Genomic DNA, 27,905 nt, shown 5'->3' with positions numbered 1-27,905 from the left:
TGGTCATCAATCTTTCTTTTTCTTATTATTAATTCTTCAGAACTTTTTATGAAATGCCGATTAGCCTGAGACTGTGGTTTGACTATTTTGCTTCTAAGTTTGAGGCAACCGATTCAAGTAAAACGCATGGAGACAACACTGGTATAAGTATTCAAAATGAGATGAGATAGATATTAATAGTGTGTTTGGATATCAGAAGCAGAAGTCAGGAGCAAAAAAATAATGCTCAAAAACTTTAGTTTTTTGTTTTTGAAAGTCATTTTAAAATTGTATACCCAAATAAATTTCTGACTTTGTTGCTTTCAGAAGTCAAAAAGCAACTTCTGGATGTGTATCAAAAAAGCATACTAGCGTGTTTGGATACAGATCTGCTTCTCCAAAAACCGAAGTCAGATTCAGAAGCCAGAAGCAAAACTATTTTATTTCAAAATTTAACTTTTTGACTTATTGAACCTAACATATTTAGGGGCGACTCCAAAAGAATTAGGGGCGACACAAAAGGACAAAATAGGTTGAAAATACTTATATGTCCCTTCATAATCGGTAGTTTAGTTTTTTTTTTATCTACCGATTGCAAAATCTTATTTTTGGGGCTACTCTATATTCGGTAGTTATATGAACTATTTTGACTACCGAATATGGTTGGATATTTGCAAAGAGAGCCAGGATAATTGCAAGTCAGGATAACTTCATTTAAGACCGATAATAGGCTCAACCAAAATTAAAAAAAAAAGAGAGGATTTTGGCAAAATCTCATTTTGGGGATACTCTATATTCGGTATTTATATGAACTATTTTTACTGCCGATTATGGTAGGATTTCGGCAAAGAGGTCTACTGTATAATCGTAAGTCAGGATAACTTCATTTACTACTGATTATAGGCTCAACAAAAATTCAAAAAAAAAGAGGATTTTTGTGAAATCTCATTTTCGGGATACTCTATATTCGGTAGTTATATGAACTATTTTGACTACCGAATCTGGTTGGATATTTGCAAAGAGAGCCAGGATAATCGGAAGTCAGTATAACTTCATTTACTACCGATTATAGGCTCAACCAAATTTCAAAAATAAAAGAAGATTTTTGCGAAATTTCATTTTGGGGCTACTCTATATTCGGTAGTTATATGTACTATCTTGACTACCGATTATGGTAGGATTTCAGCTAAGAGAGCCACTGTATAATCGGAAGTCAGGATAACTTCATTTACTACCGATTATATGCTCAACTAAAATTCAGAAAAAATAGGATTTTGGCAAAATTTCATTTTGGGGCTACTCTATCTTCGGGAGTTAAATAACCTAAATTCACTACCAATTATGGTAGCATTTTATCCAAAGGTCTACTTTAATCGGGAGTCAAGATAACGTTTTTTACTACCGATTATAGGATAATCAAAATTCAAAAAATAAAGGATTTTGTTTTGGGGATACTTTATATTCGTAAGTTATAAACTAAATTGACTCCCAGTTATGGATTAACTTCCCGATTATAAAGTTATCTACCGTTTATTAAAGATAATTTGGTCATTAAAAAATGAAATAAAAAATGGCTACATTTTACATTTGAGTGACTTTTTTTATCCTTTTATATGGCACCTAATTCTTTTGGAGTCTCCCCTAAAGACCACGTTATTAAAGTAAAAAAAAAAACTACTTTGGATGAGACCAGTTTAGATCTTCCGTCAGTTTCTCATCCGTGATCAGCAAACGTAAGCAAAATTTATAAAACATAAGGGTAATATGATAACTTCACCTTTTATAAAAATTACTGGAACCCAACCTTAATGTTCTTTCCACTTTGTGTCTCCACTTTCCTTACTGAAGTTCTCCACAGATTTTCATCTGTAAGGATGCAGAGAAGATCAATTTCTCAGAGATTATCAAAACAATAGTAAGTACCCGTCTTCTCTACCCAATAGCTGAAGAACAGCTTCTTCTTTTTTTCCGATTGATCAATCAAATACCTTGTACTTAGACTGATTAAAAGACAAAATTAGTGAATGGGGTTCGTTATTTCTTAGAAACTGGGTATAAATTGCTTGTGATTTTGGAACTTTGAATTTATTTTTTATTTTTATTTTGAATGAATGAAAAGGGTCCTGCAATTGATCGATTACGCTCGATTTAATGGAGATTTTGGATAAGTTTTCACTGATTTGGTTGTAGTTGAAGGAAATTGGTCATCAATTTTGATTAATTGTCTCAAAGTTCATCTTAATTTCATGAATTATGATCAAATTGAAAAAAAAAGTTGCAAACTTAAAACCAATTGCGTTACTGGCGAATTACATTGGAAACCTAAAACCATATAGAAGGTCTCCCTTTGGTTGACCAACAATAAACTCAGCTTACAGATTTGAATATGAGATTATGGGAACTTTATCTATCATGTTCAGCATTTAAGATTTGCATTTGTATGACACTTCAGCGTTTATCTATCATGACGGTTTGTATGAGCTTATTGACCTAACCTGTTGCCAACTCTCCTCCGGCAATGGTACGACATTAATTTATCCTCCTTTAGGAATGTTCACTGTTTCGCGTTTAAGCTTTGCATCAAATGGAAGCTTCATTAAACCGTCACACTCTTCGATAAAAAACTACATATTATTCATTTTATCTACCAGAGAGTTGAACTCTCACTTTGTGCAATGCTTCATACGTAGAGGTTTGCCATGCCACCTGAAAGAATTTTTTGATAGCATATTGCCAGTAGTTGTTTCTTATAGCTGTATGATTTACTAAAGCCAGGAAACTCTCTGTTGTTTTCTTCATCAAGGAAAAACTTGAATCTCTGGCCTGGATTTAATAACTCCAATTTGTTCCTTGTCTGGATTTAAAAAGAAATTTAATTTTTGAAATTTAGTTATTTATGTAAATTCCAAACAAGATATCACCTTCTGATTTTATTTTAATTTGGTTTTCTCTTGAACCAATTATTTTTAATTTCAACCTCCTAATTCCTTGCCGCAATTATTAACCAGGTCAAGAATACCATTTCCCTGGAACACAGGTATATGATTGTCTCCAGTGTCCTCATATTGACGGCGCACCCATTTACCGTCAGGTATTAATGTCCCTTCTTCTTCTTCTTCTCTTATATCGTTGCTGTATTCTGTTGAAATAGTAATCTCGATAGTGTCCTGTGGGATTTTGTGTTCAACTTCTTTTGGTAATTTCAGAAACACGATACCATTAGAAGATGTGAGGTTACTAATATTTGTGTTTTTTGGTCTCTTTTTCGTTTGATGTTGTATGTATATAGTAGTGATTGTCAGTTTATGGAACTCCATTATATGATAGTCCTGGATAAGGTTAATGTCTGTTTAGATCAAGTGATTTTCAGCTTAGTGGGATAGGATTTTCAGCTTAGTGTGGGCTACACATTTGTTTTATTGTATAGAAAATTAAAAGCAAACCAATTTACTAGCTGTTCTATGGTGACATACACGGGACTGTTACAATACCAAATTGTGCGAGACAATGAGTCTCTTTATGGGGTAGAAGATTGCATGCATCAGACATGCATGTGGCAAATTATGCTTATCAGTTTTCTTATGCTGGAAAAACGCATCTTGCATATGCTTGGCTAATTATGCTTATCAGTTCCTGTCTCAAAAACTCACTTATTATGTGCATATTTGATTGTTAGGATAAGAAATTAGGTTCATGTTAGGGCTGAGATGTCTGACAATTAGAAAAGCATGAAGATTTGAGGAACTCCATGGTAGCTGAAAATGGGGGGGGTTGATGGAAATGAACATGAAATTGAAGTTACTGAGTCAACTCCAGATCTAGGGGTTTCATCTGAAGATGTTGATTCGGCAGCTGAGGAAGGAACAAATGGTTTTGCTACTAATCACAGTATCAATGCTGGGGACGCTGAAATGCAACCACCAGCTACCAAATTAGATCATCAGGTAGGTTACGATTGTTTGTTAATTTTAGAATTTTTAGGTTTTTTGCAGTTTATTTGTGGATTTTGAGGTCTGAATTGGATGGTATAATGAAAATCCAGGAGAGTCTGAAGGAAGATATGTTTGTTGATGCTTCAGATGAGTTGGATTTGGATAATAACAGGAAGAATATTGATGTTGAACAAGAACGACCTGTTGTCTCCATCAATGAAACCCAGGACGAGAGTCATCACATCATGGTGGAAGCAGAAGAGGAGAAAGTTGGTACAAAGGAATCTGGTTCTTCGCCGGTGGAGGATTGTGGACAAACTCGTGTGTTTGTTGATGAGGTTTCACAACTTCGGGCAATGTTGAATAAAGCTGTTGCTGAGAAAGACACAATGGCGCATGAGTATAAGGTCGGGAAGTTGAACTATGTGGGTATTTTTGTTTTCGTTTGGTTGGGAAATATATGATTCGAGTTTGTATTTCTGGTGCAGGTTGAAAGAAATGGCTTCATAAGAGAACTTTTTAAACTTCGTCAGAAGCTTGAGGTTATCACTAGTCAGCATTCGCCAGTTGAGACTGGTGAAGGGAAAGCTGAGAATCATCACCAGGAAGAAAAAGTGGAGGGGGTAAAAGGTAGTACCGATGAGTTGATTTCTCCATTGCAGAGAATGGTCAGTGACTGTTCCAGATTAACCATGTGTCTTGAAAGTGTTTTAGATGAAAAATTGCAGTCTGGGGATGTGGTGAAACAACTCCAAACTGTTATTTTCCAGAAGGATCAAGAGATTGATGATCTTAATACAAAAGTCAATGACCTTTCGGTTTCCAAAAGTGTAGTTGAATCTCACATGGAATCACTTCAACAGACGTTGAAAGAATCATCTGAAGTCCATAATGAGTCAAACCAACATGCGGAGGTTGTATTGAAGAGGTTATTAGTTTCTGTTGGTGCAATAGTCAAGCAAGAGGACTTGTTGGATGATTATGCTAGTGACAAGTTATCTCTTGTTGAAAGGGGAATCTCTCTAATGATTGAGAACTATAATCAGTTTCTTGTTGAAATCGATGGCCTCAAACAATGTTTGAGTGAGGTTAGGTCGGATTTCAATGTACCGGAGGAAAATGATTTGGGGTTTTTTTTTGGTGTTGCCTGTGAAGAGCTTTTTTCCTGCAAAAGAAAGGAGGTTGATTTTGTATCAAAGTTAAATCAACTAGAAGCTGAAAATAGCAAACTGATGAAGGAACTAGACAAGGAGAAAGAGACGTTAGAAGTGGTGAAGGAAGAAGCCATCAGAACCAAAGGGGAACTTGAGCAGGAAAAGGTTAGGTCTGCTAATACAAAAGAAAAGCTTGGCATGGCCGTCACAAAAGGTAAGGCACTGGTTCAGCAGAGGGATTCACTGAAGCACTCAATTGCTGAGAAGACAAATGAACTTCAGGAATGTTTGCAGAAATTACAAGAGAAATTTGATTCCCTTGAGGCCGCTGAAGTTACTGCCGAGGAGTTGGTCAGAAGCCAAATTTTGGCAGTCTCACTTCAGGAATCGTTGGCACCGATTACAAGAGAAATCGAATTCCCTAGAAGCTGCTGAAGGTACTTCCGAGGAGTTGGTGAGAAGTCAAAATCTGACAGCTAAACTCCAGGAATTACTCTCCGCGAAGGAATCAATTCTCAAGGAAATCGAAGACATCTTGCCTGAGGGTATGCTTGCTGAACATCAGTCCACGAATATATTAGAAAGAGTCAGATGGCTTGTGGATCATAAGAATAAGTTGGATGATATCTCTTTTGAATTTCACAAAGTGAAAGATGCTTTATCTGCAGCTTACCTGCCGGAAACAGTTCTCTCTTCCAACTTGGATTCGCAGATAAACTGGCTCAAGGAGTCATTTTCACAAGCTAAAATTGAAATAAAAAAGTTGCACGCTGAAGTTGCTAGTGCTTGGGTGTCTGTTGGCTTACATGAATCTGAGTTGGCTGAAGCACGTAATGAGATTGACCCTACTGAGTGTGTCTCTTTTTGCAGAGAAAGAGGAGAAGGCTGCTCTTCAAATGGCATTGTATGACTTATCTCGCAAATATGAAGCAGTTTCTGAAAATGAGCACCAGGTTTCATCTGAAAAGGATGGACTAATAAGAAAGTTTCTAGAGGCTTCTGAGATGCAAAACCCGGAGGACTCTGATCAAGCTGACATTGCTATGCTTGTAGAGAAGTGCATTAAGAAGATCAAGGAGCAAAACAGTACCACTTCCGAGGTTTCTCTATTTTGCACAGAACAATTTGAGAGAATGCAGAGTTTACTGTATATACAGAATCAGAAACTGGTGCTATGTGAGAACATACTAGAAGCAGAGATGGTGGACAAATTGAAACTGATGAACTTGGCAAGCGAGTTAGAGAGAGTGTCTCGAGAAAGTGATGCACTAAAGGATGAAAATAAGTCTCTGGAAAATGATCTCGAGCGAGCTGAGGGTAAAACTGCTTTGGTTAGGGAAAAGCTATCAATGGCTGTAAAGAAAGGCAAGGGTATGGTCCAAGAAAGGCAAAACCTGAAATGTTCTATAGATGAGAGGAATATCGAAATTGAAAAACTCAAGCAAAAGTTGGAGCAGCAAGAGTGTTGTTTCTGAGTGCAGAGATCAAATTAATAAACTTTCACGTGATTTGGAAAGCATGTCTAATTTGGAATCTGATTTTGCGGCCATGAAAGAGCAGAGAGATCAATTCGAGCAGTCCTTACAAGAGAGCAATTATACTTTGCAGATAGTAATTAAGTCAATTGATACTGTGGCCGTTACTGTTGATGCAATGTTAGAGGATCCTGTGGAAAAGGTAAAATGGCTTTTGCAGTGTTATCATGATTTTCAAGTTGCCAAGTCTCGTGCGGAACAAGAGTTAGAAACAGTAAACCAGGAAAACATTTCAATGTCCAGCAAATTGGAAGAGGCAGATGCAACTATTAAATCACTGGAAGATGAATTATCGAAGTGTAGTGAAGATCTCTCTCTTCTAACACAAGCAAAGCAAGACATCGAAGTCAGCAAGGCCTATGTTGAGGAGGAGTTAGAAAAATCAAAAGAAGAGTCTGGACTTAAAGCTACAAAATTCACAGAGGTTCTTGCCACTATTAAGTGAAGCAGTATCATCTGCTGAGCGAAGAATTTCTATTCTTGTTGAGGAGAAGGATGCTGCAGAAAACGAGTTAGAGAAGGCAAAAGCAGGAGTGGAATCTCAAGTTAGTGAGTTAGCAGAGGCGACCCAAACCATAAAATCACTTGAAGAAGCACTATCAACTGCAAAGAGCAGAATCTCTATTTTTGCTGAGGAGAAGGCTGCTTCAGAGGCAAACCAAACTGTAAGATCACTTGAAGAAGCATTATCATCTGCGGAGAGTAGAATTTCTATCCTTGCTAAGGAAAAGGCTGCTGCAGAGTTACATATAACTAATGCGGAAAACGAGCTAGAGAAGGCAAAAGCAGGAGTAGATTCTCAAGCTAGTGAGTTAGCAGAGGCGAACCGAAGTATAAAATCACTTGAAGATGCTCTATCTCGGGTGGAAAAGCATGCCTCCGTGCTTTCTAAAGAACTGAACGATTCCCATGTTGCTAGAGATCTCTTGGAGAAGGAGCTAGAGGAAGCAAAAACTGAAGCCAGCATTCAAGCTAGCAAGGTATCAGATGCATACGCAACAATAAAATCACTGGAAGATGCATTAGCAAATGCAGAGAATGACATTGCGGTGCTTGTCAATGAAAAGAGAAATACTGAACAGGAAATAGCAACACTTAATGCAAAGTTAAGTTCCTCAGTGGAAGAATTGGCTGGAACTCGTGGAGTCTCAAAAGGGCAGTCTTTGGAGCTACTAGAGCACCCCAATCATCTGGAAATGTTAATGAAAGATAGCGGGCTTCTCTTTTTTATTAACACGAGGCTTTAAGAAAAAACTTGAGAGCCTAAGAGATATGCACCTCCTTCTAGAAGGAATACGGGATCGGTTCGTTGACGAAGGCTCGGGACTATTGCCTGCTCGAGCTGGCACAGAGGTACAGTTTTGATATATGTCGTTGAGCACCTTAGTTTTTCATTGCAAAGTAATAAATGACCCTATCTCGGAGTTCTAGTTTCAAATGAAATGAAGATTGAGACAATAGATTTTTGTGTTAGCCACTGACTATCATCACAGTTACTGATAATATGATCTTCGCTGGAATTTCCTTCCCTTGATCTTCTCACATGTTTTTCCCAAAGTTAATATGGCTTCTTGTTGATCATCACCTGGAAAATCTCCCTCCACCAGACCTTGGAAACTTTCATATCGATACAATTGACAACAGTGAGAGTAGTGCTGCGGACCCTGAGAATATCTCCTCTTATTTCACAGATATCATAGAAGGTTTCAATATGAAGAACAAATTGATAATAGATAGTTTTGTAGGGTTTTCTGGTTCTATGGATGAGTATGTTGCAGTCCTCACCGAAGCATTGCAGCAAACAATAGATGGAGTTGTTGTAACGCTTGAGACTATGGAATCTTTGAAGCAGCAGGTGAAAAACGTAGAAATTCACAACCGTGAGCAAGAGAGCATGATACATAAGTTGCAGAATGATGTGACTATGATGCTTTCTGCATGCAAGGGCATTGTTGATGAGCTGAGTTTTGAAGATGAAAATTTGAACTCTAGCTTGTTCTCAAGTGAAAGAAAAGCTAGTGGTGATGCAGTGGAAGAGCAACGGGGCTTAATTGGCACTGAAGGTGTTAAAGCGGTAGAGAACGTTCTAAGTGCTGTTAAAAAATTTCAAAGTCAAAATAAACAGTTGGAGAGCTTAAATAGTGCATGTGAGGTGACCATTAAAGATTTACGAAATGAATTGGAAGGGACCAAATTAAACCTTGAAAGTGTCACGCAAGAAAGGGATCTTCATCAAAGCAGAGCCTCTGAGTTGGAGACTACTTTAGAAGAATTAAAGAGTTCCTGCAACTCGATGAATCTTAAACTGGATAAATGTCTTGCCATGGAAGATGTATTGAGGGAAAAAGAAGCAGAACTATCGTCCTTGCATGTTTCTTTTGCAATTAAAAGTCAAGGTATGTAAACTCAAGTTAACCTTAGATTTAAGCTGTAAATCATTACTGGTTTTGTCTAGTGACTTGTTTGATCCTCTTTGTGATTTCAGAAGAAGAAGGCCGCCTTCTTTCAGAAGGCCAAATTCAAACCCTTCTAGAGAAGATAAATGAAATTGAGATCCCTTTTAGGGTATCAGAACTGAAGAACACGGAATCTTTTGTGGCAGATCCTGTTAAGAAGCTCTTTTACGTTGTAGATACAGTTGCACAGATGCAGCATCAGTTTGAATTATTTGCTCATGACAAGGAAGAACTGCAATCTAGACTTTCAGAAAGTGTTCAGGAAATTGAGCATCTGAAAAAGGAAGCTGGAAATATTATTAGCATTAACCAAGAGCTAGAACATTCAAAGAGTGACTTAGCTAAGTTAGCATTTGATTTGGAGAAAATAATTCAGAAATTTGGAGGGGAAGAGTTAATTAAAGAACAAAAATCTGTTACCATAAGAAATTTATTTCCGGTTTTAGAAAAGCTGATCAAAGATCTAATTCTAGAATCTGAAAATTCAAAGGCTAGAGCCCAGGAACTGGGTGTCGAATTGCATGGGAACAAAAAGTTTATAGATGAGCCGTCAGCGAAGGTTGCATTACTTGAAATTCCAGTTCGTAAGGGTCTGCCTCCATCAGATGCTGTCCAGGATAGGAGCATACTTGAAGGGCCTTCATTGGCATCTGGTTCAGAGATATCTGAAATTGAAACCGTTGTAAGCAATTTTGACTTAGGTTTTAAGCTTCCCATACATGGTTGTTGATACACACATATACCTTGAATACGGTATCCAGTTTTAGTCTTGACAGTTGGTTGCTTATACAAATCACTCACTTTTGCTTATGTAGGGTCCAGCTGGAAGGAACTCCACATCCCCCGCTGCTTCTTCTGCGGCTCATGTGAGTTCCATGAGGAAGGGATAAAGTGACCATCTTGCTCTAACTATTGATTCCGAATCCGATCGGCTACTCAACCCCCCTGAAACTGATGATGATAAAGGTTTGAATGTGGTTTTATGTACTAGATGATCACTTTCTTAAAGTAGTTGTTTTGAGTAGCTTTGGGTGGATTTCATAGCTGTTTTCTTGCAGGTCATGTGTTCAAATCGCTAAATACATATGGTCTCGTCCCCAAACAAGGAAAACTTTTAGCTGATCGGATCGACGGGATCTGGTACATTTTCAGTTTTCTTTTTCTTTTATTTCCACTTATTTTTGGGCACCACATCAAGTGTATGAATATCTTACAATTCACTTTTTTTTTCCCATCTCTAGCTAAGGATGTAAATATACTTAATCCCTTCACTAGTTGCTTACAATTATGTGACACCTTTTAATTGCAGGGTATCTGGAGGTCGAATTTTGATGAGTCGTCCCAGAACAAGAATAGGTGTCGTAGCTTACTGTCTGTTGTTGCATATTTGGTTGTTAGCCAGCATTTTGTGATAGAATCATTCCACATGAAACGCTTCCATCAACTGTTTACATTACTGCAAGTTGTACTTGTATTATAGATGTAAGTTGGCTCCATCTTGTTTTTATTTCTATTTTCTTTTTCTTTATGAATCTCCAGAACAACATTTTAGAGTTCTGGAATCCGAGCTTACATACAAGTAGAAATTGTCTTAAATTGTTCCACATTTGATCATTGAATTATAATCCAAAGGAAATTTATATTGAATGAGCCCTTGTATCACTCTTGTACAATTATACCTTTTTGTGAATGTCACATTCTAGTTACTGTATTTTCCTTAGTTTTATCTATCACTGGTCATCATCCTAATAAGATCGCTCATTTCAGAATCTCGTAATGCACATATAAAGATGTTTGAAATTTAAGCTCTGTTGTTTCTGGACATCACAGATACACAATAGAATTTGGATATGCTGTTTTTTAACATTTTACCTGTTCCTTCAAAAATTCCTCTTTGTTTCTCTAGTGTTAAAAATAAAAAAAAAAAACAAAAAACCCTAAAAACAGGGATTGAACCCGTGACCTTGTGGTTAACACACTATAACCAGCTGAGCTATTCAAGCTTTGCGGTGTTTTTCGTATAATTTTTTAAAATGCTACCAGTTCACTTCATGAGACAATAAATGCTTAGGGTATACTAGTGATATTTGCGACTCTAATATATATAATGGGTGATGTCAATAGAACAAACAATAAACAAATATTCATGAGTTATGTTTCATTTCAGTAATTGAATAGATATAGTGGTGGATACGATAAAAAACCCTGGTTAACGACCTTTCCATTGGATTCATTCGGTTCGATTAGTTTGGTTTATTTTCTTTGCTTTTATTATTTCTAAAATCAGATATATATCTCGATTGGTTAGTCGATTAAGAATATTAGTTATTGATATTTCCACCACTCCATGTGGGTTCGACCCGCACTTGTCTCTGTCTAATAGTTCGACACCGTGCGATTGCGGTTTTATTTATAGGCAATCCCTAAAGCCTATCATTGATATTTCAAATATTTTTCAGAGAAGTTTACTTCAATACTCCACCTGCAAGTCAAGATACTCAATAACAAACTTCTGACAGTTTTGTCGATGCAGCTACAATTTTGTAAGATACTTCATCAGTGATAGACATGTCTTAACCAGTATATTTTTCTACAAGCAACACATTATCATCAAAACGTGTAACTTCCACATATGTCTCTTCTGGTGCTTCTTCAGATTCCACCCACAACATGCTAACAAGATCAAAACATGGAATTCTCAAACCTAAAGTGTATTTTGCACCTAAATATCCTTTACCAGCTGCTTTCCTCACCAATATCACTCCACCAGTACCAACATCTTACTCTCAAGCTATCAAATATCCTAAATGGATTCCACAGTTAAAGAATGAGTTTACATCTCTCAAAGATGTTGGTACATGGTCATTAGTGCCATCTAATCCATATTATAATCTAGTTGGCTGTAAATGGATTCTTAAAGTAAAACACAACCCTGATGGCTCAGTAGAGAGATTAAAATAAAGATTTTTTGTTAAGGGTTTTCATCAGCAGGAGGGCATTGACTATGGAGAAACTTTTAGTCCTGTAGCAAAGCCAATAACAATAAGATTAGTATTTTATTTAGTTGTTCATCATGACTGGTCAGTCTAGCAACTAGACATTAGTAATACTTTCTTACATGGTGATCTTCAATAAATTGTCTACATGTAAAGAAATTGTAAACTATAGGAAACCAATTTCAATTTTTTTGTACAAACTTTGTGACTGAAAAACTACATTATACCATCATATAGAAGGCCTCCCTAAAGTTCGTCCAATTATATAATAATGAATCGTTTATCAGGAGTTCTAAACAGTCCGATAAAACCAAACTCCACCAAAACCGATGTGGATTTAATTGGGCCCAATTTTATTTTATCATCCGATTTTAGTGAAATTTAGTTTCTCGGTCCATAAAATATTAATTATCGTGTATTTATATATATACTCATTGAAGCGTGATTTTTAGTTGGGTGGCGTACTATGGAGAAAAGATATGCACCTTCGACTAGTCTGGCTAGTATATTTGCATTTGCTATTAGTGAATTTAATTTAGATTTACGAAGTACACATCTGAATGGAAAAATATAGCAATTATATACAAATAAAACCTGAAAAAACGGGGGTATAACAACCACAATCAATAATTCGTTCGAAAATTTGTATGGACTAATTCCAATATTATTCCGAGAGCAACAGCTTATAAAGCGAGCACTATCAAGAATGATATCAAAGAGTTATATCTCTTTTTCTTAACTCAATCAACAAATCAAACAGATAGAAATCTATGAGCCCGATTGATATAAGAAATACTTGGACAGTACCAAAGACCAATGTCCAAGCGTCAATCAATATATATCCAACAAACAAAGGTCGTATGTACAAATTGATTGAACTATGCACACCCTTTGATGTTTCAATTATATAAAAATATAACGTGGAAAAGAAATAACACAGACACCAGAAATTTTGTTATCGAGGAAACCACAAATATAGAAAAATCTCGGTAACTAGTCCAGATTTGACCACACTGTATTAAGCCGCTACAGACACTAGCCTACAACAAGTTAACTTCAGACTGGAATGTAGTTGAACAACAACCAAGTCTCACACCGATTAAGGTACAGTCGTGTCCCTTACGCCTCTATAACCACGCTGGATTCTGCGTACTTGATTCCTTTAGATTATCTCACCCACAACTAAGAGTTGTTACGACTCAAAGTCGAAGACTTATAAACTAATGTGTCTCCCACAGATAAGTCTATTCTGATATCTAAATATGTCTCCAAAAGAAGTACCTAAGAAGTTTTGTTATGTCTTATGATAAATCAAGGTGAACAGGAACAAACTAATAATTCGGTCTTATACTCCCGAAAAGCAACCTATAAATATTAGTCACCTCATAATAACTTAACTATATGGTGGTAGAAGAAGTTACTGCAGAACCACAAAGTCTAAGACGAATAACTTTGTGATTAATTTTTATATCTTACCTATCGGAGATAAATCTCGATAAAATCTTATGAATGAGTGAAGCCACTACGGGGAAAAAATGAAAGAGAACACTATACGGGTAACTATCCTCTGTTTATAAAAAAATTGAAAATTTTATAACAAAATAACAACTGGATGGAAAATTTTATTTTAAAAAAACTAAAAATAAACACTCAAGGGGGATAGTCCCCCATGAGATACTAAAAACCAAACTAGACGGGGGACTTTCCCCCATCAAAAAAATAAAACCTAAAAGAACTACTTAGACGGGGACGGCCCCCCGTCTAATTCAAAAAGTTCCAAAAAAAATTGACGGGGGACCGTCCCCCGTCTAGTGTCTCACTACCAATCACTCGTTCAGTTGAACGAGTACATGAAATTGTTTGGGGTAAAAGTGGGGTAAAGACTACCCATAGGAGCCTCTAATCTTCTCAAATTGTAGTGCACTCCTTCATTTGAAAGAGTGACACTACCTATAGGATTTGCTCTTAGAGAAGATAATACTCAGTACGATAGAAAAAGTAACATAAAAATACGCAACTACAGAGAAAATAGTTTGATCTGGATTCACGAATCCCAAATGAAGTCTTCAAGTCGTTAACCTAATATGGTTTTGAAAAAACCTAGGTTAAAGGAGAATCGACTCTAGTTGCAACTAGGACACAGGAAAGTGCAAGGATTAGATTCTGTAGTTGTTAGAGTTCTCTCTTATATAGTCTTTCCAATTAGGGTCTCTTACAATCAAAGCTAAGATAGCTTAGTAACAAAGCATTCAATATTCACCGTTAGATGAAATCCTGATTTAAGATTCAAGCTAAGTATGTTTAGAAATAAAGCAATTAATCTCCACCGTTAGATGGTTTTAGCTTGTTAAACACAAATGAAATATACCTTCATTTATATATGGGTAACGGTACCTAAACGTGTATATTGAGTCGTCTCAATAACAATTAACCAAAATTAGCCATATGAATACTTTTGTCGTAACCATATTCATCTAACACTTCTAGATCAAAAATGATGATCAAGCAATCATGAAAGGTAATCAAATGAACCTAATTGTGTTTTTCATAGAGTTGTTCAATATATCATAGAAATATTTATGAACAAATCGAAACAAAATAGGATTGATTCGTAATCGTACAAAGTACTTTTACAAGAATCAATTCATGAACATTAAGATACGGTTTGCAAAGGTCGCATTCCTTAATTCATAAATGTATTTTTTCATGAGTATGAAAAACATACTTAACTGATTTTAGAACTTGAACCACTGTGTTCGCAAACCAGGTACGCGAAAAACAGCTCCGGACCTTGGCATGTCCAGCCGTTCGCATACCAGGTACGGGACCAATTGTCTCGGACCCAACTCGGGTAGAATCGTTCTCATACTAGGTACACAAACAAGGTTCCCATACTTTAAAAGTTAAAACCGTTTGCATACTAGGTATGCAGGTTCCCGGACCTGAATCATTACAAAACAGTTCGCATACTAGGTATGCATACTGTGTTGTATCCAAACATGGTTACTTGTTATAAACTCTCATTTTAATCATTGAAACATTCTTAGAAGGCGACAATATTTTTCTCACAAAAACTATTATCTTCAAGTAATTGTCAAGTGATCGAATGATCAATACGAAATTTTCCAAGTCGACATCAAATGATTGTGTCACACAAATCATGTAAGATGTTTCAAGGCAATTTCCACATGATCATCTTTTGACTTAATATTTAGTTTCCAATAAATAAATTTTTTCCAACTAAACTCGTCAAGAATAATGATGAACATAGTTAAAGCAAAAAGCTTCCAACATATTTCAAGAAATAGATAAGCGAGATAAACTCAGATCGAAATATCAAATGGGTATAATGTAAAAGTCTATATATCTATCCTGAGTGATATCTATCCTCAATAGATAAGTTTCAGTCTCCACATACCATATGTTGATGAAGTTCCTCCAAGCTATCCTCAGTAGATCTTCGTCTTCAATCGATGAACGTCGTGAAGTCTAAAGATCAACTACACATTCTATCATAACCCGAGATATAACAATAAGTATACTAAAAATCATGATAGATTTGATCAACTAAACTTGACAAACAAGCTTGAGATAGCAACGCTTGCGAGTTCGGCCGAGCAGTGCTCTAACAACACCCATAACTAGAAATTATTCGTCATCTAAACACCACTCAACCAAACAACAAATTGAGTTAAACAATTGATCAGAACTTTAAAGGATTGACCCATTAATAATCAAAAACATTGATAAAATAAACACTAAATAAGTACTTAGAAGGAAGAAGTAGACACCAGAACTGGCAATACTCGAAAATACTGGGTTCCATCTTTTTCGTTGGCTTCCCTTTGAATTTGGCGTATTTTTCCTTCCACCTGTTACAAATCCTAAATCTCTTATTTTATAGAAAATTTTAGATGACTGCCTTTTTTATTCTCTTCCCTTTGAGTTTGACGTATTTTTCCTTCCATCTGTTATAAAACCTAAATCTCTTATTTTACTGAAAGTCTGGATGAGTTCAGGGACCCACCTACCCCACTAACAACCCTGTCCGTGGGTACAATCACATTATTTTTTAAAAGAAAACATGAGAAAGTTCTATATTATAGTCTTTTTTTCTTATAGGTTTTCGACTAAAATATCATTCCCTCTCGTAACAAAACCCTTTTCTTATTTACCTTTATGTATTAAAATGTTGAATTGGCTTATCTCACAAAATAAAAAGTCGATATATATGTATATCGTGTGAAGTTTTTTTAATAGACATACACATCGAGTATATACACAATATCAGATTATTTGTTATTTCAGAGATAATTTAACATCATTATTTATTAGTAAGTTTTTATTTAAAAAATAATATATAAATGGATGTTATCACTTATTTCGGGACAAAAATAAAAAGGAAAAAACTCACTTTTTGCGGGACCGGGAGAGTATTACAACACCATACGTATATGTCATGAACCCGCTCCATTCCCATTGTATTAAAAAAATGATTTCAACGGGATAGGTAGTCAATGAAACTCGAAACGGATTAAAATTAATGCAAAGGAAGCAGCTAGAGGACATGCAGGACCTGCAGAAGCTGGGTTCATCCGTAGGGATTCCACGACAACAACTATAAGAGCCACATACGATACAACAAAGGATCAATGTCATCTAATGTGGAGGTATTATTTACACCTTTTTACTTGTGGATCATTGCTAAATGGCAAAAAATGATCAAGATAAAAAAAATTAGCTAAAGTTCATCTCCAATCCTCAAGGTCTTATGTAACACTTTTTATGGAAATTTAAAAATTAAGATCTACGAGATTATCATATCTATCTCTTCTTTGTTTCGACACACTTTTCGCCATAGATTGTAGCTTCTTTATCTCTATGATAGGCTAGTTGTTAAATTTTGCGACATACATTCTTTGCCTATTGCCAATCATGCTTGTGTCCCTTTTCGATGTAATCCACAGTGTTAAAATCTACTTATGGTCAAAGAATCACATAAACATCATTTTATTGTTATTATTATGCTAGTTGGCAAAGGTTTATCCAATGAAAAAATAAACCTTGCCAATACCTTGGTACTTTATAACCGGGCGTTTAGGTTGTTGAGAGTAACAATGATCTAAACCAAGATAGTGAGTTGCTCTCTTTGTAACATCATCATATGCTAGATAAAAGTTATCTTCTGTCGGCTTCTCCAAAGACCATAATTCCACAACCTGGTGGTTATGAACATAGTTCAGAAAAGCAGAAACACTAGGAGGATAGCAATATAGTGTCATGCTTTCGGATGAAGTGGGTTTCAGGAAGCAAATTGATAGAGTTTTAGGAAAAGTAAAAGGTGGTTGTATTGATTGATTCTCGATAAGATACGGGATTGTTCTTATATAGGCAGACAACTTTAACACATGAAGAAGTAAACATAAACTAACACCCTTATTATATTTTTAACTAATATAGTAAAACAGTAAATAAGAGAAAGATGATCACTCTATCACCCCCCCCCCCTTAAAACTAAAGTATGGAGCAAAGAAAATACATCAGTTTGCTTAAAGTAACATTAGTAGTAAATAAAAAAAATTGCACATAAAATTCTTCATTCTTCGTGCTTCATGTTGTTTGATAAAGTTGAATATTCCTCTTTAATTGGATGTGAGAAAGTTGGTGTTCCTAATATTCCCCTTTAAATTTATGCCCATCTCCCATACAAAAAAGATCAATTTTCAAACAGGAAATTAACACAAAATATTTTTCATTCTTCAATTTTTCTTCACTCCAGTATTATAAGAAAATCGGTGTTATTGCTCTTCAAATGGTGGGATCTTTGTTTGTAACATATATAATATGATGGTATTCAGTGTTGGATAACATATAAAATATGATGGTTGTTTTCTTTGTTGATTAACAGATAAAATATTAAGTGTTGGTTAATTGATAAAATGTGGTGGTGTTCAAGTTGTTAACTGATAAAATGTCTAGAAAACAAAATTAAATCTAGGTATATAAGGTGTTATAAACTGGTAAATAGTTGTAATAGAAAAATGGCGATTCTGATATTGAAGAGTTGTAATAAAAAAGTGATGGTTAAGATATTAAACAAACTTGATTTGAAAATTTATTTGAAGTGGTTTCTAACATGTATTTAATGGTTTTGATAAGTGTTAATGTGAACAAAATATTTCGAGCAATCAGTAGAAGCCCTTATATTCAGTGAATCAACAGAAAAACAAGTAACAGAAACTTACAGTATTCCCCTCAAACTTGAAATGCAATTGTATAAGTAGTCGGAGTAAACGTTGAACAAAAGTGGTGCAACAAATTTAACAACCCATATTGTTAACATACTGAACTTCATAAAATATGTACCAAAACCAGAACTTTTAGCTTTATAGAAGAAAAAATGATCGGTATAATTCATTTTCCGTGAACATGAGTGGTGTAAAAGGGTCGCAACTTTATTGTCTAATTAGGGTTTGGGTCATGAAACATGCAGTTCATGCGTTAGGGTCGTAGACTAACCAAATACCGCTAAAAATTAGTTAGTTGACTATTTCTATTTTGCAAAGCACCTTCACCGTCAGTTGACTAGCATTGACGGTATAATGTTGTTAAAATTATATCGCTCTCATCCTTTTATATCCTTTTTCATTTGAGTAAACTTCCCCTCCTATGCTATTTTTCGACGTTTCCCGTGATGCATTTGGTTCTAGATCATATAGTATTGATGCATTAGGTCGTTGACCGATCAGATACCGAAAATTCAACAATTAGGTGGGCGTTTTACCATTGGTTAAGATGAGTCCTTTTACCTAGCTAACATGTTCAACTTGCGGGATTGTTTGCATACGACATATACATCACATCCAATGGATGACATACTTGTTTATCTTTCATCATCTCCTTACCCTCCACCACCCATATTGTAAAACCACCACAACTTCCACTATCCCTAATATAAACGGTACCAATCGACCCCTCATAACATAAATACCCAAATTAATATCCTCTTGCATTTCAAAATAAATCCTTTGACATTGTTATTCGCCGAAAAAAATTAAACTAATTCAAACTGCTAAATTGAAGAAAAAAATGGATGTTTTTTCAAATTACTTTAAAGAAAAACCAACAAAAATTCGAATTTCAGAAATATATTAGACACCCTCTGCAGAAAACCATTATATTTCATGTATCATATCAAACTATACAAAAGCTTCGAGAAAAATTCGGAAAATAATAGTTCAGTTGTAAGAATCGGATGTCCAGTCAAAGTAATGTCCACATTCTTCTTCCTAACCATCAAAACCTTTAAAGAGAAAATAGTGAACAAAAACACCTAGTAATGATTTAATATATCTAAGTCGTGAAGGTGGCGGTTATTTGTGGTGTTTTTTTTTTTATTTTTTTCGCATTCTATTTACCCGAGCTGATTTTACTGTATCCTTTGATTAGGCATCAGTTCAATTGCAATTCTGGTCGAGTCTGGTAGTTATACCCGGATAAGTTTTTTACTAGAGTTAGGACATAATGACGTTTACAAAATAACTCTGATAAGATGAGTGTAATGTATTACCATTTAATTCGTTGTGAAAACAAGGGGGTTAACCCTGTCGCAGAGGTTCTGCAAGACTAAATCGTCCATCTCCCGGAATAAAGGTAACTAAATATGGTAAAACAAATTTGGCAAGCGAGGGCCTATGAATAAAAAAATAAGGATGACGTTCACGACACTAGATTACTAAAACACTTCTTTTGGATCCCGTGGGAAAAAAAAAGATAGAAGTATTTTTAAAGGAAAAACAAAAAAAATGTAGTAATTAAATAACCAAATCTTTTGAATTTGATCTATATAAAAATGTCGTTTGATATCTCGTCCAAGTCCCACGGGCAGGTCTTTAATCCGTTCTATTTCATATGTAACTCCGTAGTTACCCAACTCTCCGGTTCAAATCGACGCACCCTTTGTTTGAGGTCAGAGGGGAATTCCTGTTTTTCATCCACCGTTCCATCTTTGTATGTCGTAACTGCATTTTTCGTTTACAATCGACTCCCGCATGAAAAGATGCCTAAACAACAACAAAACATCACCACCTCAAATTCAACTAACCCATCATTTCTAATCATACAAAGACTTGAGTAACAACCGCCCAGGACTCCTAGATGACTACTAGAAGGGTACCAAAATATGTAATTTTTCTTTATACTAATTAGTATACTGGGTATATTATCATTCTCACCATCAAGTCAATTTTTTAGCAGTTTTGATAAATATATTATAAAAAATAAAACATCCATTATCCTGTGAAATTGACCTATCGAATTAAAAGAATCGAAGCTTACACAATTATGTATATGATATAATATTGACAATTCTGCACATGAGATGATGTGAGTTAACTAAATATTATATACGATAAATGTGATACATGTGATTGACATATTTTATAAAATAACTTTTTTCTTGTTATTATATACTAGCATCAAGTGACATTATATATTAGAACAAACTATTTTTTCACTCCGTGTGTAGCTTATGAATTAGTATGATAAATTGGATCCATGTTTTGAAATTACTTTTATTATTATTAAAACAAAAGGTACCACAGAAAGAAACTAATAATAAATAAGCTCGTGACCTAAAAACTAATGTAAAACATTCAATAAATTAAAAAAAATTATTGAACACAAAAAACAACTATAACTTAAGGCGCATGCGATACAACATTTTCAGAGCTTTTAAAACTTATATCGCCTCTATAAATAAATCGATAAGAAGTTAGAACCCTCTGGAATTTCTCCAAATTTCAATGTTCTTTAAATTTTTATAGCTCATGCTTTGATTTTTTTATATATTTTTTATTCTTTTGATCCACCAAATTATTAGATATATGCCTTAGTTCATCAATAAAAACGTCAGCGAGATCATGATATATATATAATACTTTGGTTTTTGTTCATTAGGAGCAAAGGAAAAAGATTAAATCCACACCTAGATGAGGATTTAAAAACTCCCACCCCTCGTGATAGAATACATTTAGATTTCCGAAACCGTGGTGCCAAAAAAGCTAAACATAGAGGGGGATTATTACAAGATGTCAATCAAGAGGTGATTGAGAATACAATTGATAATGTTTTTGAAGAAGAGAATGATGACGAAGAAGAGCAAGGAAATGAAGACCAGGGAAATGAAATGGTTGAACAACAAATAGAACACGTTGAAAATGTAGAGGAAGAAGAACAAGGACAGGGAAAATAAGGAGAAGGACAAGATGAATAGAATGATGAGGAAGGAGAGGAAGAAGAGGAGGAAAAGGAGAGAGAGGATGAATAGGAGGACGAGGAGGAAGAGGAAGAAGAGCAACAAATTGTTCATGTTAGAAGAGAAAAATATGCCGAAGCCGCCTTGTGATAGATACTCACACATTCCCCCTGATAATTTGTGCTTTTCACAAGTGAACCCAACTTATGGTACTCCAAATGATGGAGGGGAAACATTGCTTGGCTACAAACACTCATGGGATGCGAAGATCTATGCGACAAAGGTATTCTTTAAGATCATTGTTAACTAACAAAATGAAATTTTTTTCTGGGACATGTTTCGTCAAGTATTAATAATGTTATGTTGTTTTTGTAGGATCATAAAGATGCAGTTCGTCTTATTCGTCGTCAAAAGGCGTCGAAATGGGATATTTCTTTGGAGTGTGACGAGTTTCAAACAAAGGTTAAAGAATGTGTGTTATGGAGAGCTATTGAGTAAGCATTTGTGGATTTTGTCACATTGTAATAAATGGATTAAGGCTACTTTTAAGAAATCGAGATATGAGCTGCCACCATTTGTGTAACAAATTCATGGCCTGTTTCAATCAAAATGAGTTGTAATTCATGTTCACATGTGAGTCCTGGTGTCTTGTTTTGTGCGTAGAATCTAATCAACTAAGATTTTCTAAAGATTTCAATTCTAGAGTTGCCACAAATTAGATTAACATGTTTTTTCCTTTCTATTTTTGTCCCAAAATAAGTGATAACATCCATTTATATATTATTTTTTAATTAAAAACTTACTAATAAATAATGATGTTAAATTTTCTCTGGAATAACAAATAATCTGATATCGTGTATATACTCGATGTGTATGTCTATTAAAAAAACTTCACACGATATACATATATATCGACTTTATATTTTGTGAGATAAGCCAATTCAACATTTTAATACATAAAGGTAAATAAGAAAAGGGTTTTGTTACGAGAGGGAATGATATTTTAGTCGAAAACCTATAAGAAAAAAAGACTATAATATAGAACTTTCTCATGTTTTCTATTAAAAAATAATGTGATTATACCCACGGACAGGGTTGTTAGTGGGGTAGCTGGGTCCCTGAACTCAACCAGACTTTCAGTAAAATAAGAGATTTAGGTTTTATAACAGATGGAAGGAAAAATACGTCAAACTCAAAGGGAAGAGAATAAAAAAGGCAGTCATCTAAAGTTTTCCATAAAATAAGAGATTTAGGATTTGTAACAGGTGGAAGGAAAAATACGCCAAATTCAAAGGGAAGCCAACGAAAAAGATGGAACCCAGTATTTTCGAGTATTGCCAGTTCTGGTGTCTACTTCTTCCTTCTAAGTACTTATTTAGTGTTTATTTTATCAATGTTTTTGATTATTAATGGGTCAATCCTTTAAAGTTTTGATCAATTGTTTAACTCAATTTGTTGTTTGTTGAGTGGTGTTTAGATGCCGAATAATTTCTAGTTATGGGTGTTGTTAGAGCACTGCTCGGTCGAACTCGCAAGCGTTGCTATCTCAAGCTTATTTGTCAAGTTTATTTGATCAAATCTATCATGATTTTTAGTATACTTATTGTTATGTCTCGGGTTATGATAGAATGTGTAGTTGAGCTTTAGACTTCACGACGTTCATCGATTGAAGACGAAGATCTACTGAGGATAGCTTGGAGGAACTTCATCAACATATGGTATGTGGAGACTGATACTTATCAGCTATCCTTAGGATAGATATATAGACTTTTACATTATACCCATTTGATATTTCGAGCTGAGTTTATCTCGCTTATCTATTTCTTGAAATATGTTGGAAGCTTTTTGCTTTAACTATGTTCATCATTATTCTTGACGAGTTTAGTTGGAAACAATTTATTTATTGGAAACTAAATATTAAGTCAAAATATGATCATGTGGAAATTGCCTTGAAACATCTTACATGATTTGTGTGACACAATCATTTGATGTTGACTTGGAAAATTTCGTATTGATCATTCGATCACTTGACAGTTACTTGAAGATAATAGTTTTTGTGAGACAACTATTGTCGCCTTCTAAGAATGTTTCAATGATTAAAATGGGAGTTTATAACAAGTAACCATGTTTGGATACAACACAGTATGCATACCTAGTATGCGAACTGTTTTGTAGTGATTCAGGTCCGGGAAGCTGCATACCTAGTATGCAAATGGTTTTAAATTTTAAAGTATGGGAACCTTGTTTGTGTACCAAGTATGAGAACGATTCTACCCGAGTTGGGTCCGAGACAACTGGTCCCGTACCTGGTATGCGAACGGCTAGACATGCCAAGGTCCGGAGATGTTTTTCGCGTACCTGGTTTGCGAACACAGTGGTTCAAGTTCTAAAATCAGTTAAGTACGTTTTTCATACTCATGAAAAAATTCATTTGTGAATTAAGGAATGCGACCTTTGCAAACCGTAGCTTAATGTTCATGAATTGATTCTTGTAAAAGTACTTCGTACGATTACGAATCAATCCTATTTTGTTTCAATTTGTTCATAAATATTTCTATGATATATTGAACAACTCTATGAAAAACACAATTAGATTTATTTGATTATCTTTCATGATTGATTGATCGTCATATTTGATCTAGAAGTGTTAGATGAATATAGTTACGACAAAAGTATTCATATGGCTAATTTCGGTTAATTGTTATTGAGCCGACTCGATATACACGTTTAGGTACCGTTACCCATATATAAATGAAGGTATATTTCATTTGTGTTTAACAAGCTAAAACCATCTAACGGTGGAGATAAATTGCTTTATTTCTAAACATACTTAGCTTGAATCTTAAATCAGGATTTCATCTAACGGTGAATATTGAATGCTTTGTTACTAAGCTATCTTAGCTTTGATTGTAAGAAAACCCTAATTGGAAAGACTATATAAGAGAGAACTCTAGCAACTACATAATCTAATCCTTGCACTTTCCTGTGTCCTAGTTGAGACTAGAGTCGATTCTCCTTTAACCTAGGTTTTTCCAAAACCATATTAGGTTAACGACTTGAAGACTTCATTTGGGATTCGTGAATCCAGATCAAACTATTTTCTCTGTAGTTGCGTATTCTTATATTACTTTTTCTATCGTACTGAGTATTATCTTCTCTAAGAGCAAATCCTATAGGTAGTGTCACTCTTTCAAATGAAGGAGTGCACTACCAATTTGAGAAGATTAGAGGCTCCAATGGGTAGTCTTTACCCCACTTTTACCCCAAACACTTTCATGTACTCGTTCAACTGAACGAGTGATTGGTAGTGAGACACTAGACAGGGACGGTCCCCCGTCAATTTTTTTTAGGAAATTTTTGAACTAGACGGGGGGCCGTCCCCATCTAAGTAGTTCTTTTAGGTTTTATTTTCTTGATGGGGGAAAGTCCCCCGTATAGTTTGGTTTTTAGTATCTCATGGGGGACTATCCCCCGTGAGTGTTTATTTTTAGTTTTTTTAAAATAAAATTTTCCATCCAGTGGTTATTTTATTATAAAATTTTCAATTTTTTTATAAACAGAGGATAGTTACCCGTATAGTGTTCTCTTTCATTTTTTCCCCGTAGTGGCTTCACTCATTCATAAGATTTTATCGAGATTTATCTCCGATAGGTAAGATATAAAAATTAATCACAAAGTTATTCGTCTTAGACTTTGTGGTTCTGCAGTAACTTCTTCTACCACCATATAGTTAAGTTATTATGAGGTGACTAATATTTATAGGCTGCTCTTCGGGAGTATAAGACCGAATTATTAGTTGGTTCATGTTCACCTTGATTTATCATAAGACATAACAAAACTTCTTAGGTACTTCTTTGGGAGACATATTTAGATATCAGAATAGACTTATCTGTGGGAGACACATTTGTTTATAAGTCTTCGACTTTGAGTCGTAGCAACTCTTAGTTGTGGGTGAGATCATCTAAGGGAATCAAGTACGCAGAATCCATCGTGGTTATAGAGGCGTAAGGGACACGACTGTACCTTAATCGGTGTGAGACTTGGTTGTTTTTCAACTACATTCCAGTCTGAAGTTAACTTGTTGTAGGCTAGTGTCTGTAGCGGCTTAATACAGTGTGGTCAAATCTGGACTAGGTACCGAGATTTTTCTATATTTGTGGTTTCCTCGATAACAAAATTTCTGGTGTCTGTGTTATTTCTTTTCCACGTTATATTTTTATATAATTGAAATCTCAAAGGGTGTGCGTAGTTCAATCAATTTGAACATACGACCTTTATTTGTTGGATATATATTGATTGACGCTTGGACATTGGTCTTTGGTACTGTCCAAGTATTTCTTATATCAATCAGGCTCATAGATTTCTATCTGTTTGATTTGTTGATTGAATTAAGAAAAAGAGATATAACTCTTTGATATCATTCTTGATCGTGCTCTCTTTATAAGCTGTTGCTCTCGGAATAATATTGGAATTAGTCCATACAAATTGCCGAACGAATTATTGGTTGTGGTTGTTATACCCCCGTTTTTTCAGGTTTTATTTGTATATAATTGCTATATTTTTCCATTCAGATGTGTACTTCTAAAATCTAAATTAAATTCACTAATAGCAAATGCAAATATACTATCCAGACTAGTCGAAGGTGCATATCTTTTCTCCGTAGTACGCCACCCAACAAAAAATCATGCTTCAATGAGTATATATATAAATACACGATAATTAATATTTTATGGACCGAGAAACTAAATTTCACTAAAATCGGATGATAAAATAAAATAGGGCCCAACTAAATCCACATCGGTTTTGGTGGAGTTTGGTTTTGTCGGACTGTTTAGAACTCCTGATAAACGATTCATTATTATCTAATTGGACGAACTTTAGGGAGGCCTTCTATATGATGGTAAAATATAGTTTTTAAGTCACAAAGTTTGTAAAAAAATTGAAATTGGTTTCCTATAGTTCACAATTTCTTTACATGTAGACAATTTATTGAAGATCACCATGTAAGAAAGTATTACTAATGTCTAGTTGCTAGACTGACCAGTCATGATGAACAACTAAATAAAATACTAATCTTATTGTTGTTGGCTTTGCTACAGGACTGAAAGTTTCTCCATAGTCAATGCCCTCCTGCTGATGAAAACCCTTAACAAAAAATCTTTATTTTAATTTCTCAACTGAGCCATCAGGGTTGTGTTTTACTTTAAGAATCCATTTACAACCAACTAGATTATAATATGGATTAGATGGCACTAATGACCATGTACCAACATCTTTGAGAGATGTAAACTCATTCTTTAACTGTGGAATCCATTTAGGATATTTGATATCTTGAGAGTAAGATGTTGGTACTGGTGGAGTGATATTGGTGAGGAAAGCAGCTGGTAAAGGATATTTAGGTGCAAAATACACTTTAGGTTTGAGACTTCCATGTTTTGATCTTGTTAGCATGTTGTGGTTGGAATCTGAAGCAGCACCAGAAGAGACATATGTGGAAGTTACACGTTTTGATGATAATGTGTTGCTTGTAGAAAAATATACTGGTTAAGACATGTCTATCACCGATGAAGTATCTTACAAAGTTGTAGCTGCATCGACAAAACTGTCAGAAGTTTGTTATTGAGTATCTTGACTTGCAGGTGGAGTATTGAAGTAAACTTCTCTGAAAAATATTTGAAATATCAATGATAGGCTTTAGGGATTGCCTATAAATAAAACCGCAATCGCACGGTGTCGAACTATTAGACAGAGACAAGTGAGGGTCGAACCCACAGGGAGTGGTGGAAATACCAATAACTAATATTCTTAATCGACTAACCAATCGAGATATGAATTTCTGATTTTCGAAAATAATAAAAAAAAAAGAAAATAAACCAAACTAATCGAACCGAATGAATCCAATGGAAAGGTCGTTAACCAGGGTTTTTATCGTATCCACCACTATATCTATTCAATTACTGAAATGAAACATAACTCATGAATATTTGTTTATTGTTCGTTCTATTGACATCACCTATTATATATATTATAGTCGCAAATATCACTAGTATACCCTAAGCATGGCACATCAAAAGATTAAATCCAAGCATGAACCATCAAATTGCATCACCGATAAAGTTAAACGAAACTAAATATAGGTTCAAAAATTCTATATGGCTTTTCTAAGCATAACCCATCAAAGTTTTTAACGAAACATGGATCATCAAATAATAAGACAAATATATTTATAATACAATCAATTACGCACATAAGTTTTTAAAACCGGTGAAGCAACAACTTATTTATTCGATCAATCAATAAACAATATTCAAGAATTAATCAATTTAAATCACAATGGTCTAATGCTATATAATCATTTCAAATTAGCCTAATATCCAAAATGGTTTCAACCCAAAAACCTTAGTTAGAAAAGTCTAGCCAAACATGGCTTTCTCAATATATATAAACAAATGAAAGAAAATCAATAGCAAATCGAAAAGGAAACGAGGTAATGAAACTTCAAACCGTCTTCTTCTCTATGGATCTGTAGTCTGCCGTCGTCGCCTCCAAAGTAGTACCCCCAAAAGAAAACTCCAGACGGCCTCCTCTTTTCTGTTT

The 27,905-nt window shown here is 34.9% G+C and overlaps 4 protein-coding genes across 7 annotated transcripts; all 4 read left to right on the top strand.

Moving 5' to 3' along the window:
- The first annotated feature begins 1,707 nt into the window (after positions 1 to 1,707).
- On the top strand, positions 1,708 to 5,523 carry LOC113355222 (ankyrin repeat domain-containing protein 26-like). 3 transcript variants are annotated; one of them, XM_026598041.1, is made up of 5 exons: positions 1,709 to 1,894; positions 3,017 to 3,070; positions 3,656 to 3,923; positions 4,022 to 4,318; positions 4,400 to 5,523. In XM_026598041.1, the coding sequence occupies exons 3-5, from the start codon at positions 3,741 to 3,743 to the stop codon at positions 5,498 to 5,500; spliced, it is 1,581 nt and encodes a 526-aa protein (XP_026453826.1). In that variant the 5' UTR covers positions 1,709 to 1,894; positions 3,017 to 3,070; positions 3,656 to 3,740; the 3' UTR covers positions 5,501 to 5,523. The 3 variants fall into 3 exon arrangements, with proteins under 3 accessions (XP_026453827.1, XP_026453826.1, XP_026453825.1); XM_026598040.1 differs by having other exon boundaries at positions 2,988 to 3,070; XM_026598042.1 differs by lacking the exon at positions 3,017 to 3,070 and having other exon boundaries at positions 1,708 to 1,894.
- Positions 5,524 to 6,583: 1,060 nt separating this feature from the next.
- LOC113358958 (protein NETWORKED 1D-like) lies at positions 6,584 to 7,847 on the top strand. Its single transcript, XM_026602667.1, has 2 exons — positions 6,584 to 7,024; positions 7,095 to 7,847. Exons 1-2 carry the CDS (start codon positions 6,584 to 6,586, stop codon positions 7,845 to 7,847), a joined length of 1,194 nt encoding a protein of 397 aa, XP_026458452.1.
- Positions 7,586 to 10,718, top strand: LOC113355221 (GRIP and coiled-coil domain-containing protein 2-like). 2 transcript variants are annotated; one of them, XM_026598039.1, is made up of 6 exons: positions 7,586 to 7,953; positions 8,346 to 8,996; positions 9,086 to 9,738; positions 9,872 to 10,022; positions 10,115 to 10,196; positions 10,366 to 10,718. In XM_026598039.1, exons 2-4 carry the CDS (start codon positions 8,360 to 8,362, stop codon positions 9,944 to 9,946), a joined length of 1,365 nt encoding a protein of 454 aa, XP_026453824.1. In that variant the 5' UTR covers positions 7,586 to 7,953; positions 8,346 to 8,359; the 3' UTR covers positions 9,947 to 10,022; positions 10,115 to 10,196; positions 10,366 to 10,718. The 2 variants fall into 2 exon arrangements, with proteins under 2 accessions (XP_026453824.1, XP_026453822.1); XM_026598037.1 differs by lacking the exon at positions 7,586 to 7,953 and having other exon boundaries at positions 8,116 to 8,996.
- A 10,059-nt stretch (positions 10,719 to 20,777) lies between these two features.
- On the top strand, positions 20,778 to 22,027 carry LOC113360883. Its single transcript, XM_026604314.1, has 2 exons — positions 20,778 to 21,591; positions 21,684 to 22,027. Exons 1-2 carry the CDS (start codon positions 21,319 to 21,321, stop codon positions 21,804 to 21,806), a joined length of 396 nt encoding a protein of 131 aa, XP_026460099.1. The 5' UTR covers positions 20,778 to 21,318; the 3' UTR covers positions 21,807 to 22,027.
- The last annotated feature ends 5,878 nt before the right edge of the window (positions 22,028 to 27,905 follow it).

The sequence above is a fragment of the Papaver somniferum genome, chromosome 3 (genome assembly GCF_003573695.1).
Source record: "Papaver somniferum cultivar HN1 chromosome 3, ASM357369v1, whole genome shotgun sequence".
Classification (NCBI taxonomy): domain Eukaryota; kingdom Viridiplantae; phylum Streptophyta; class Magnoliopsida; order Ranunculales; family Papaveraceae; genus Papaver; species Papaver somniferum.
Note: the sequence above shows the minus strand (reverse complement) of the source record. Positions and strands in the feature narration are given on the sequence as shown.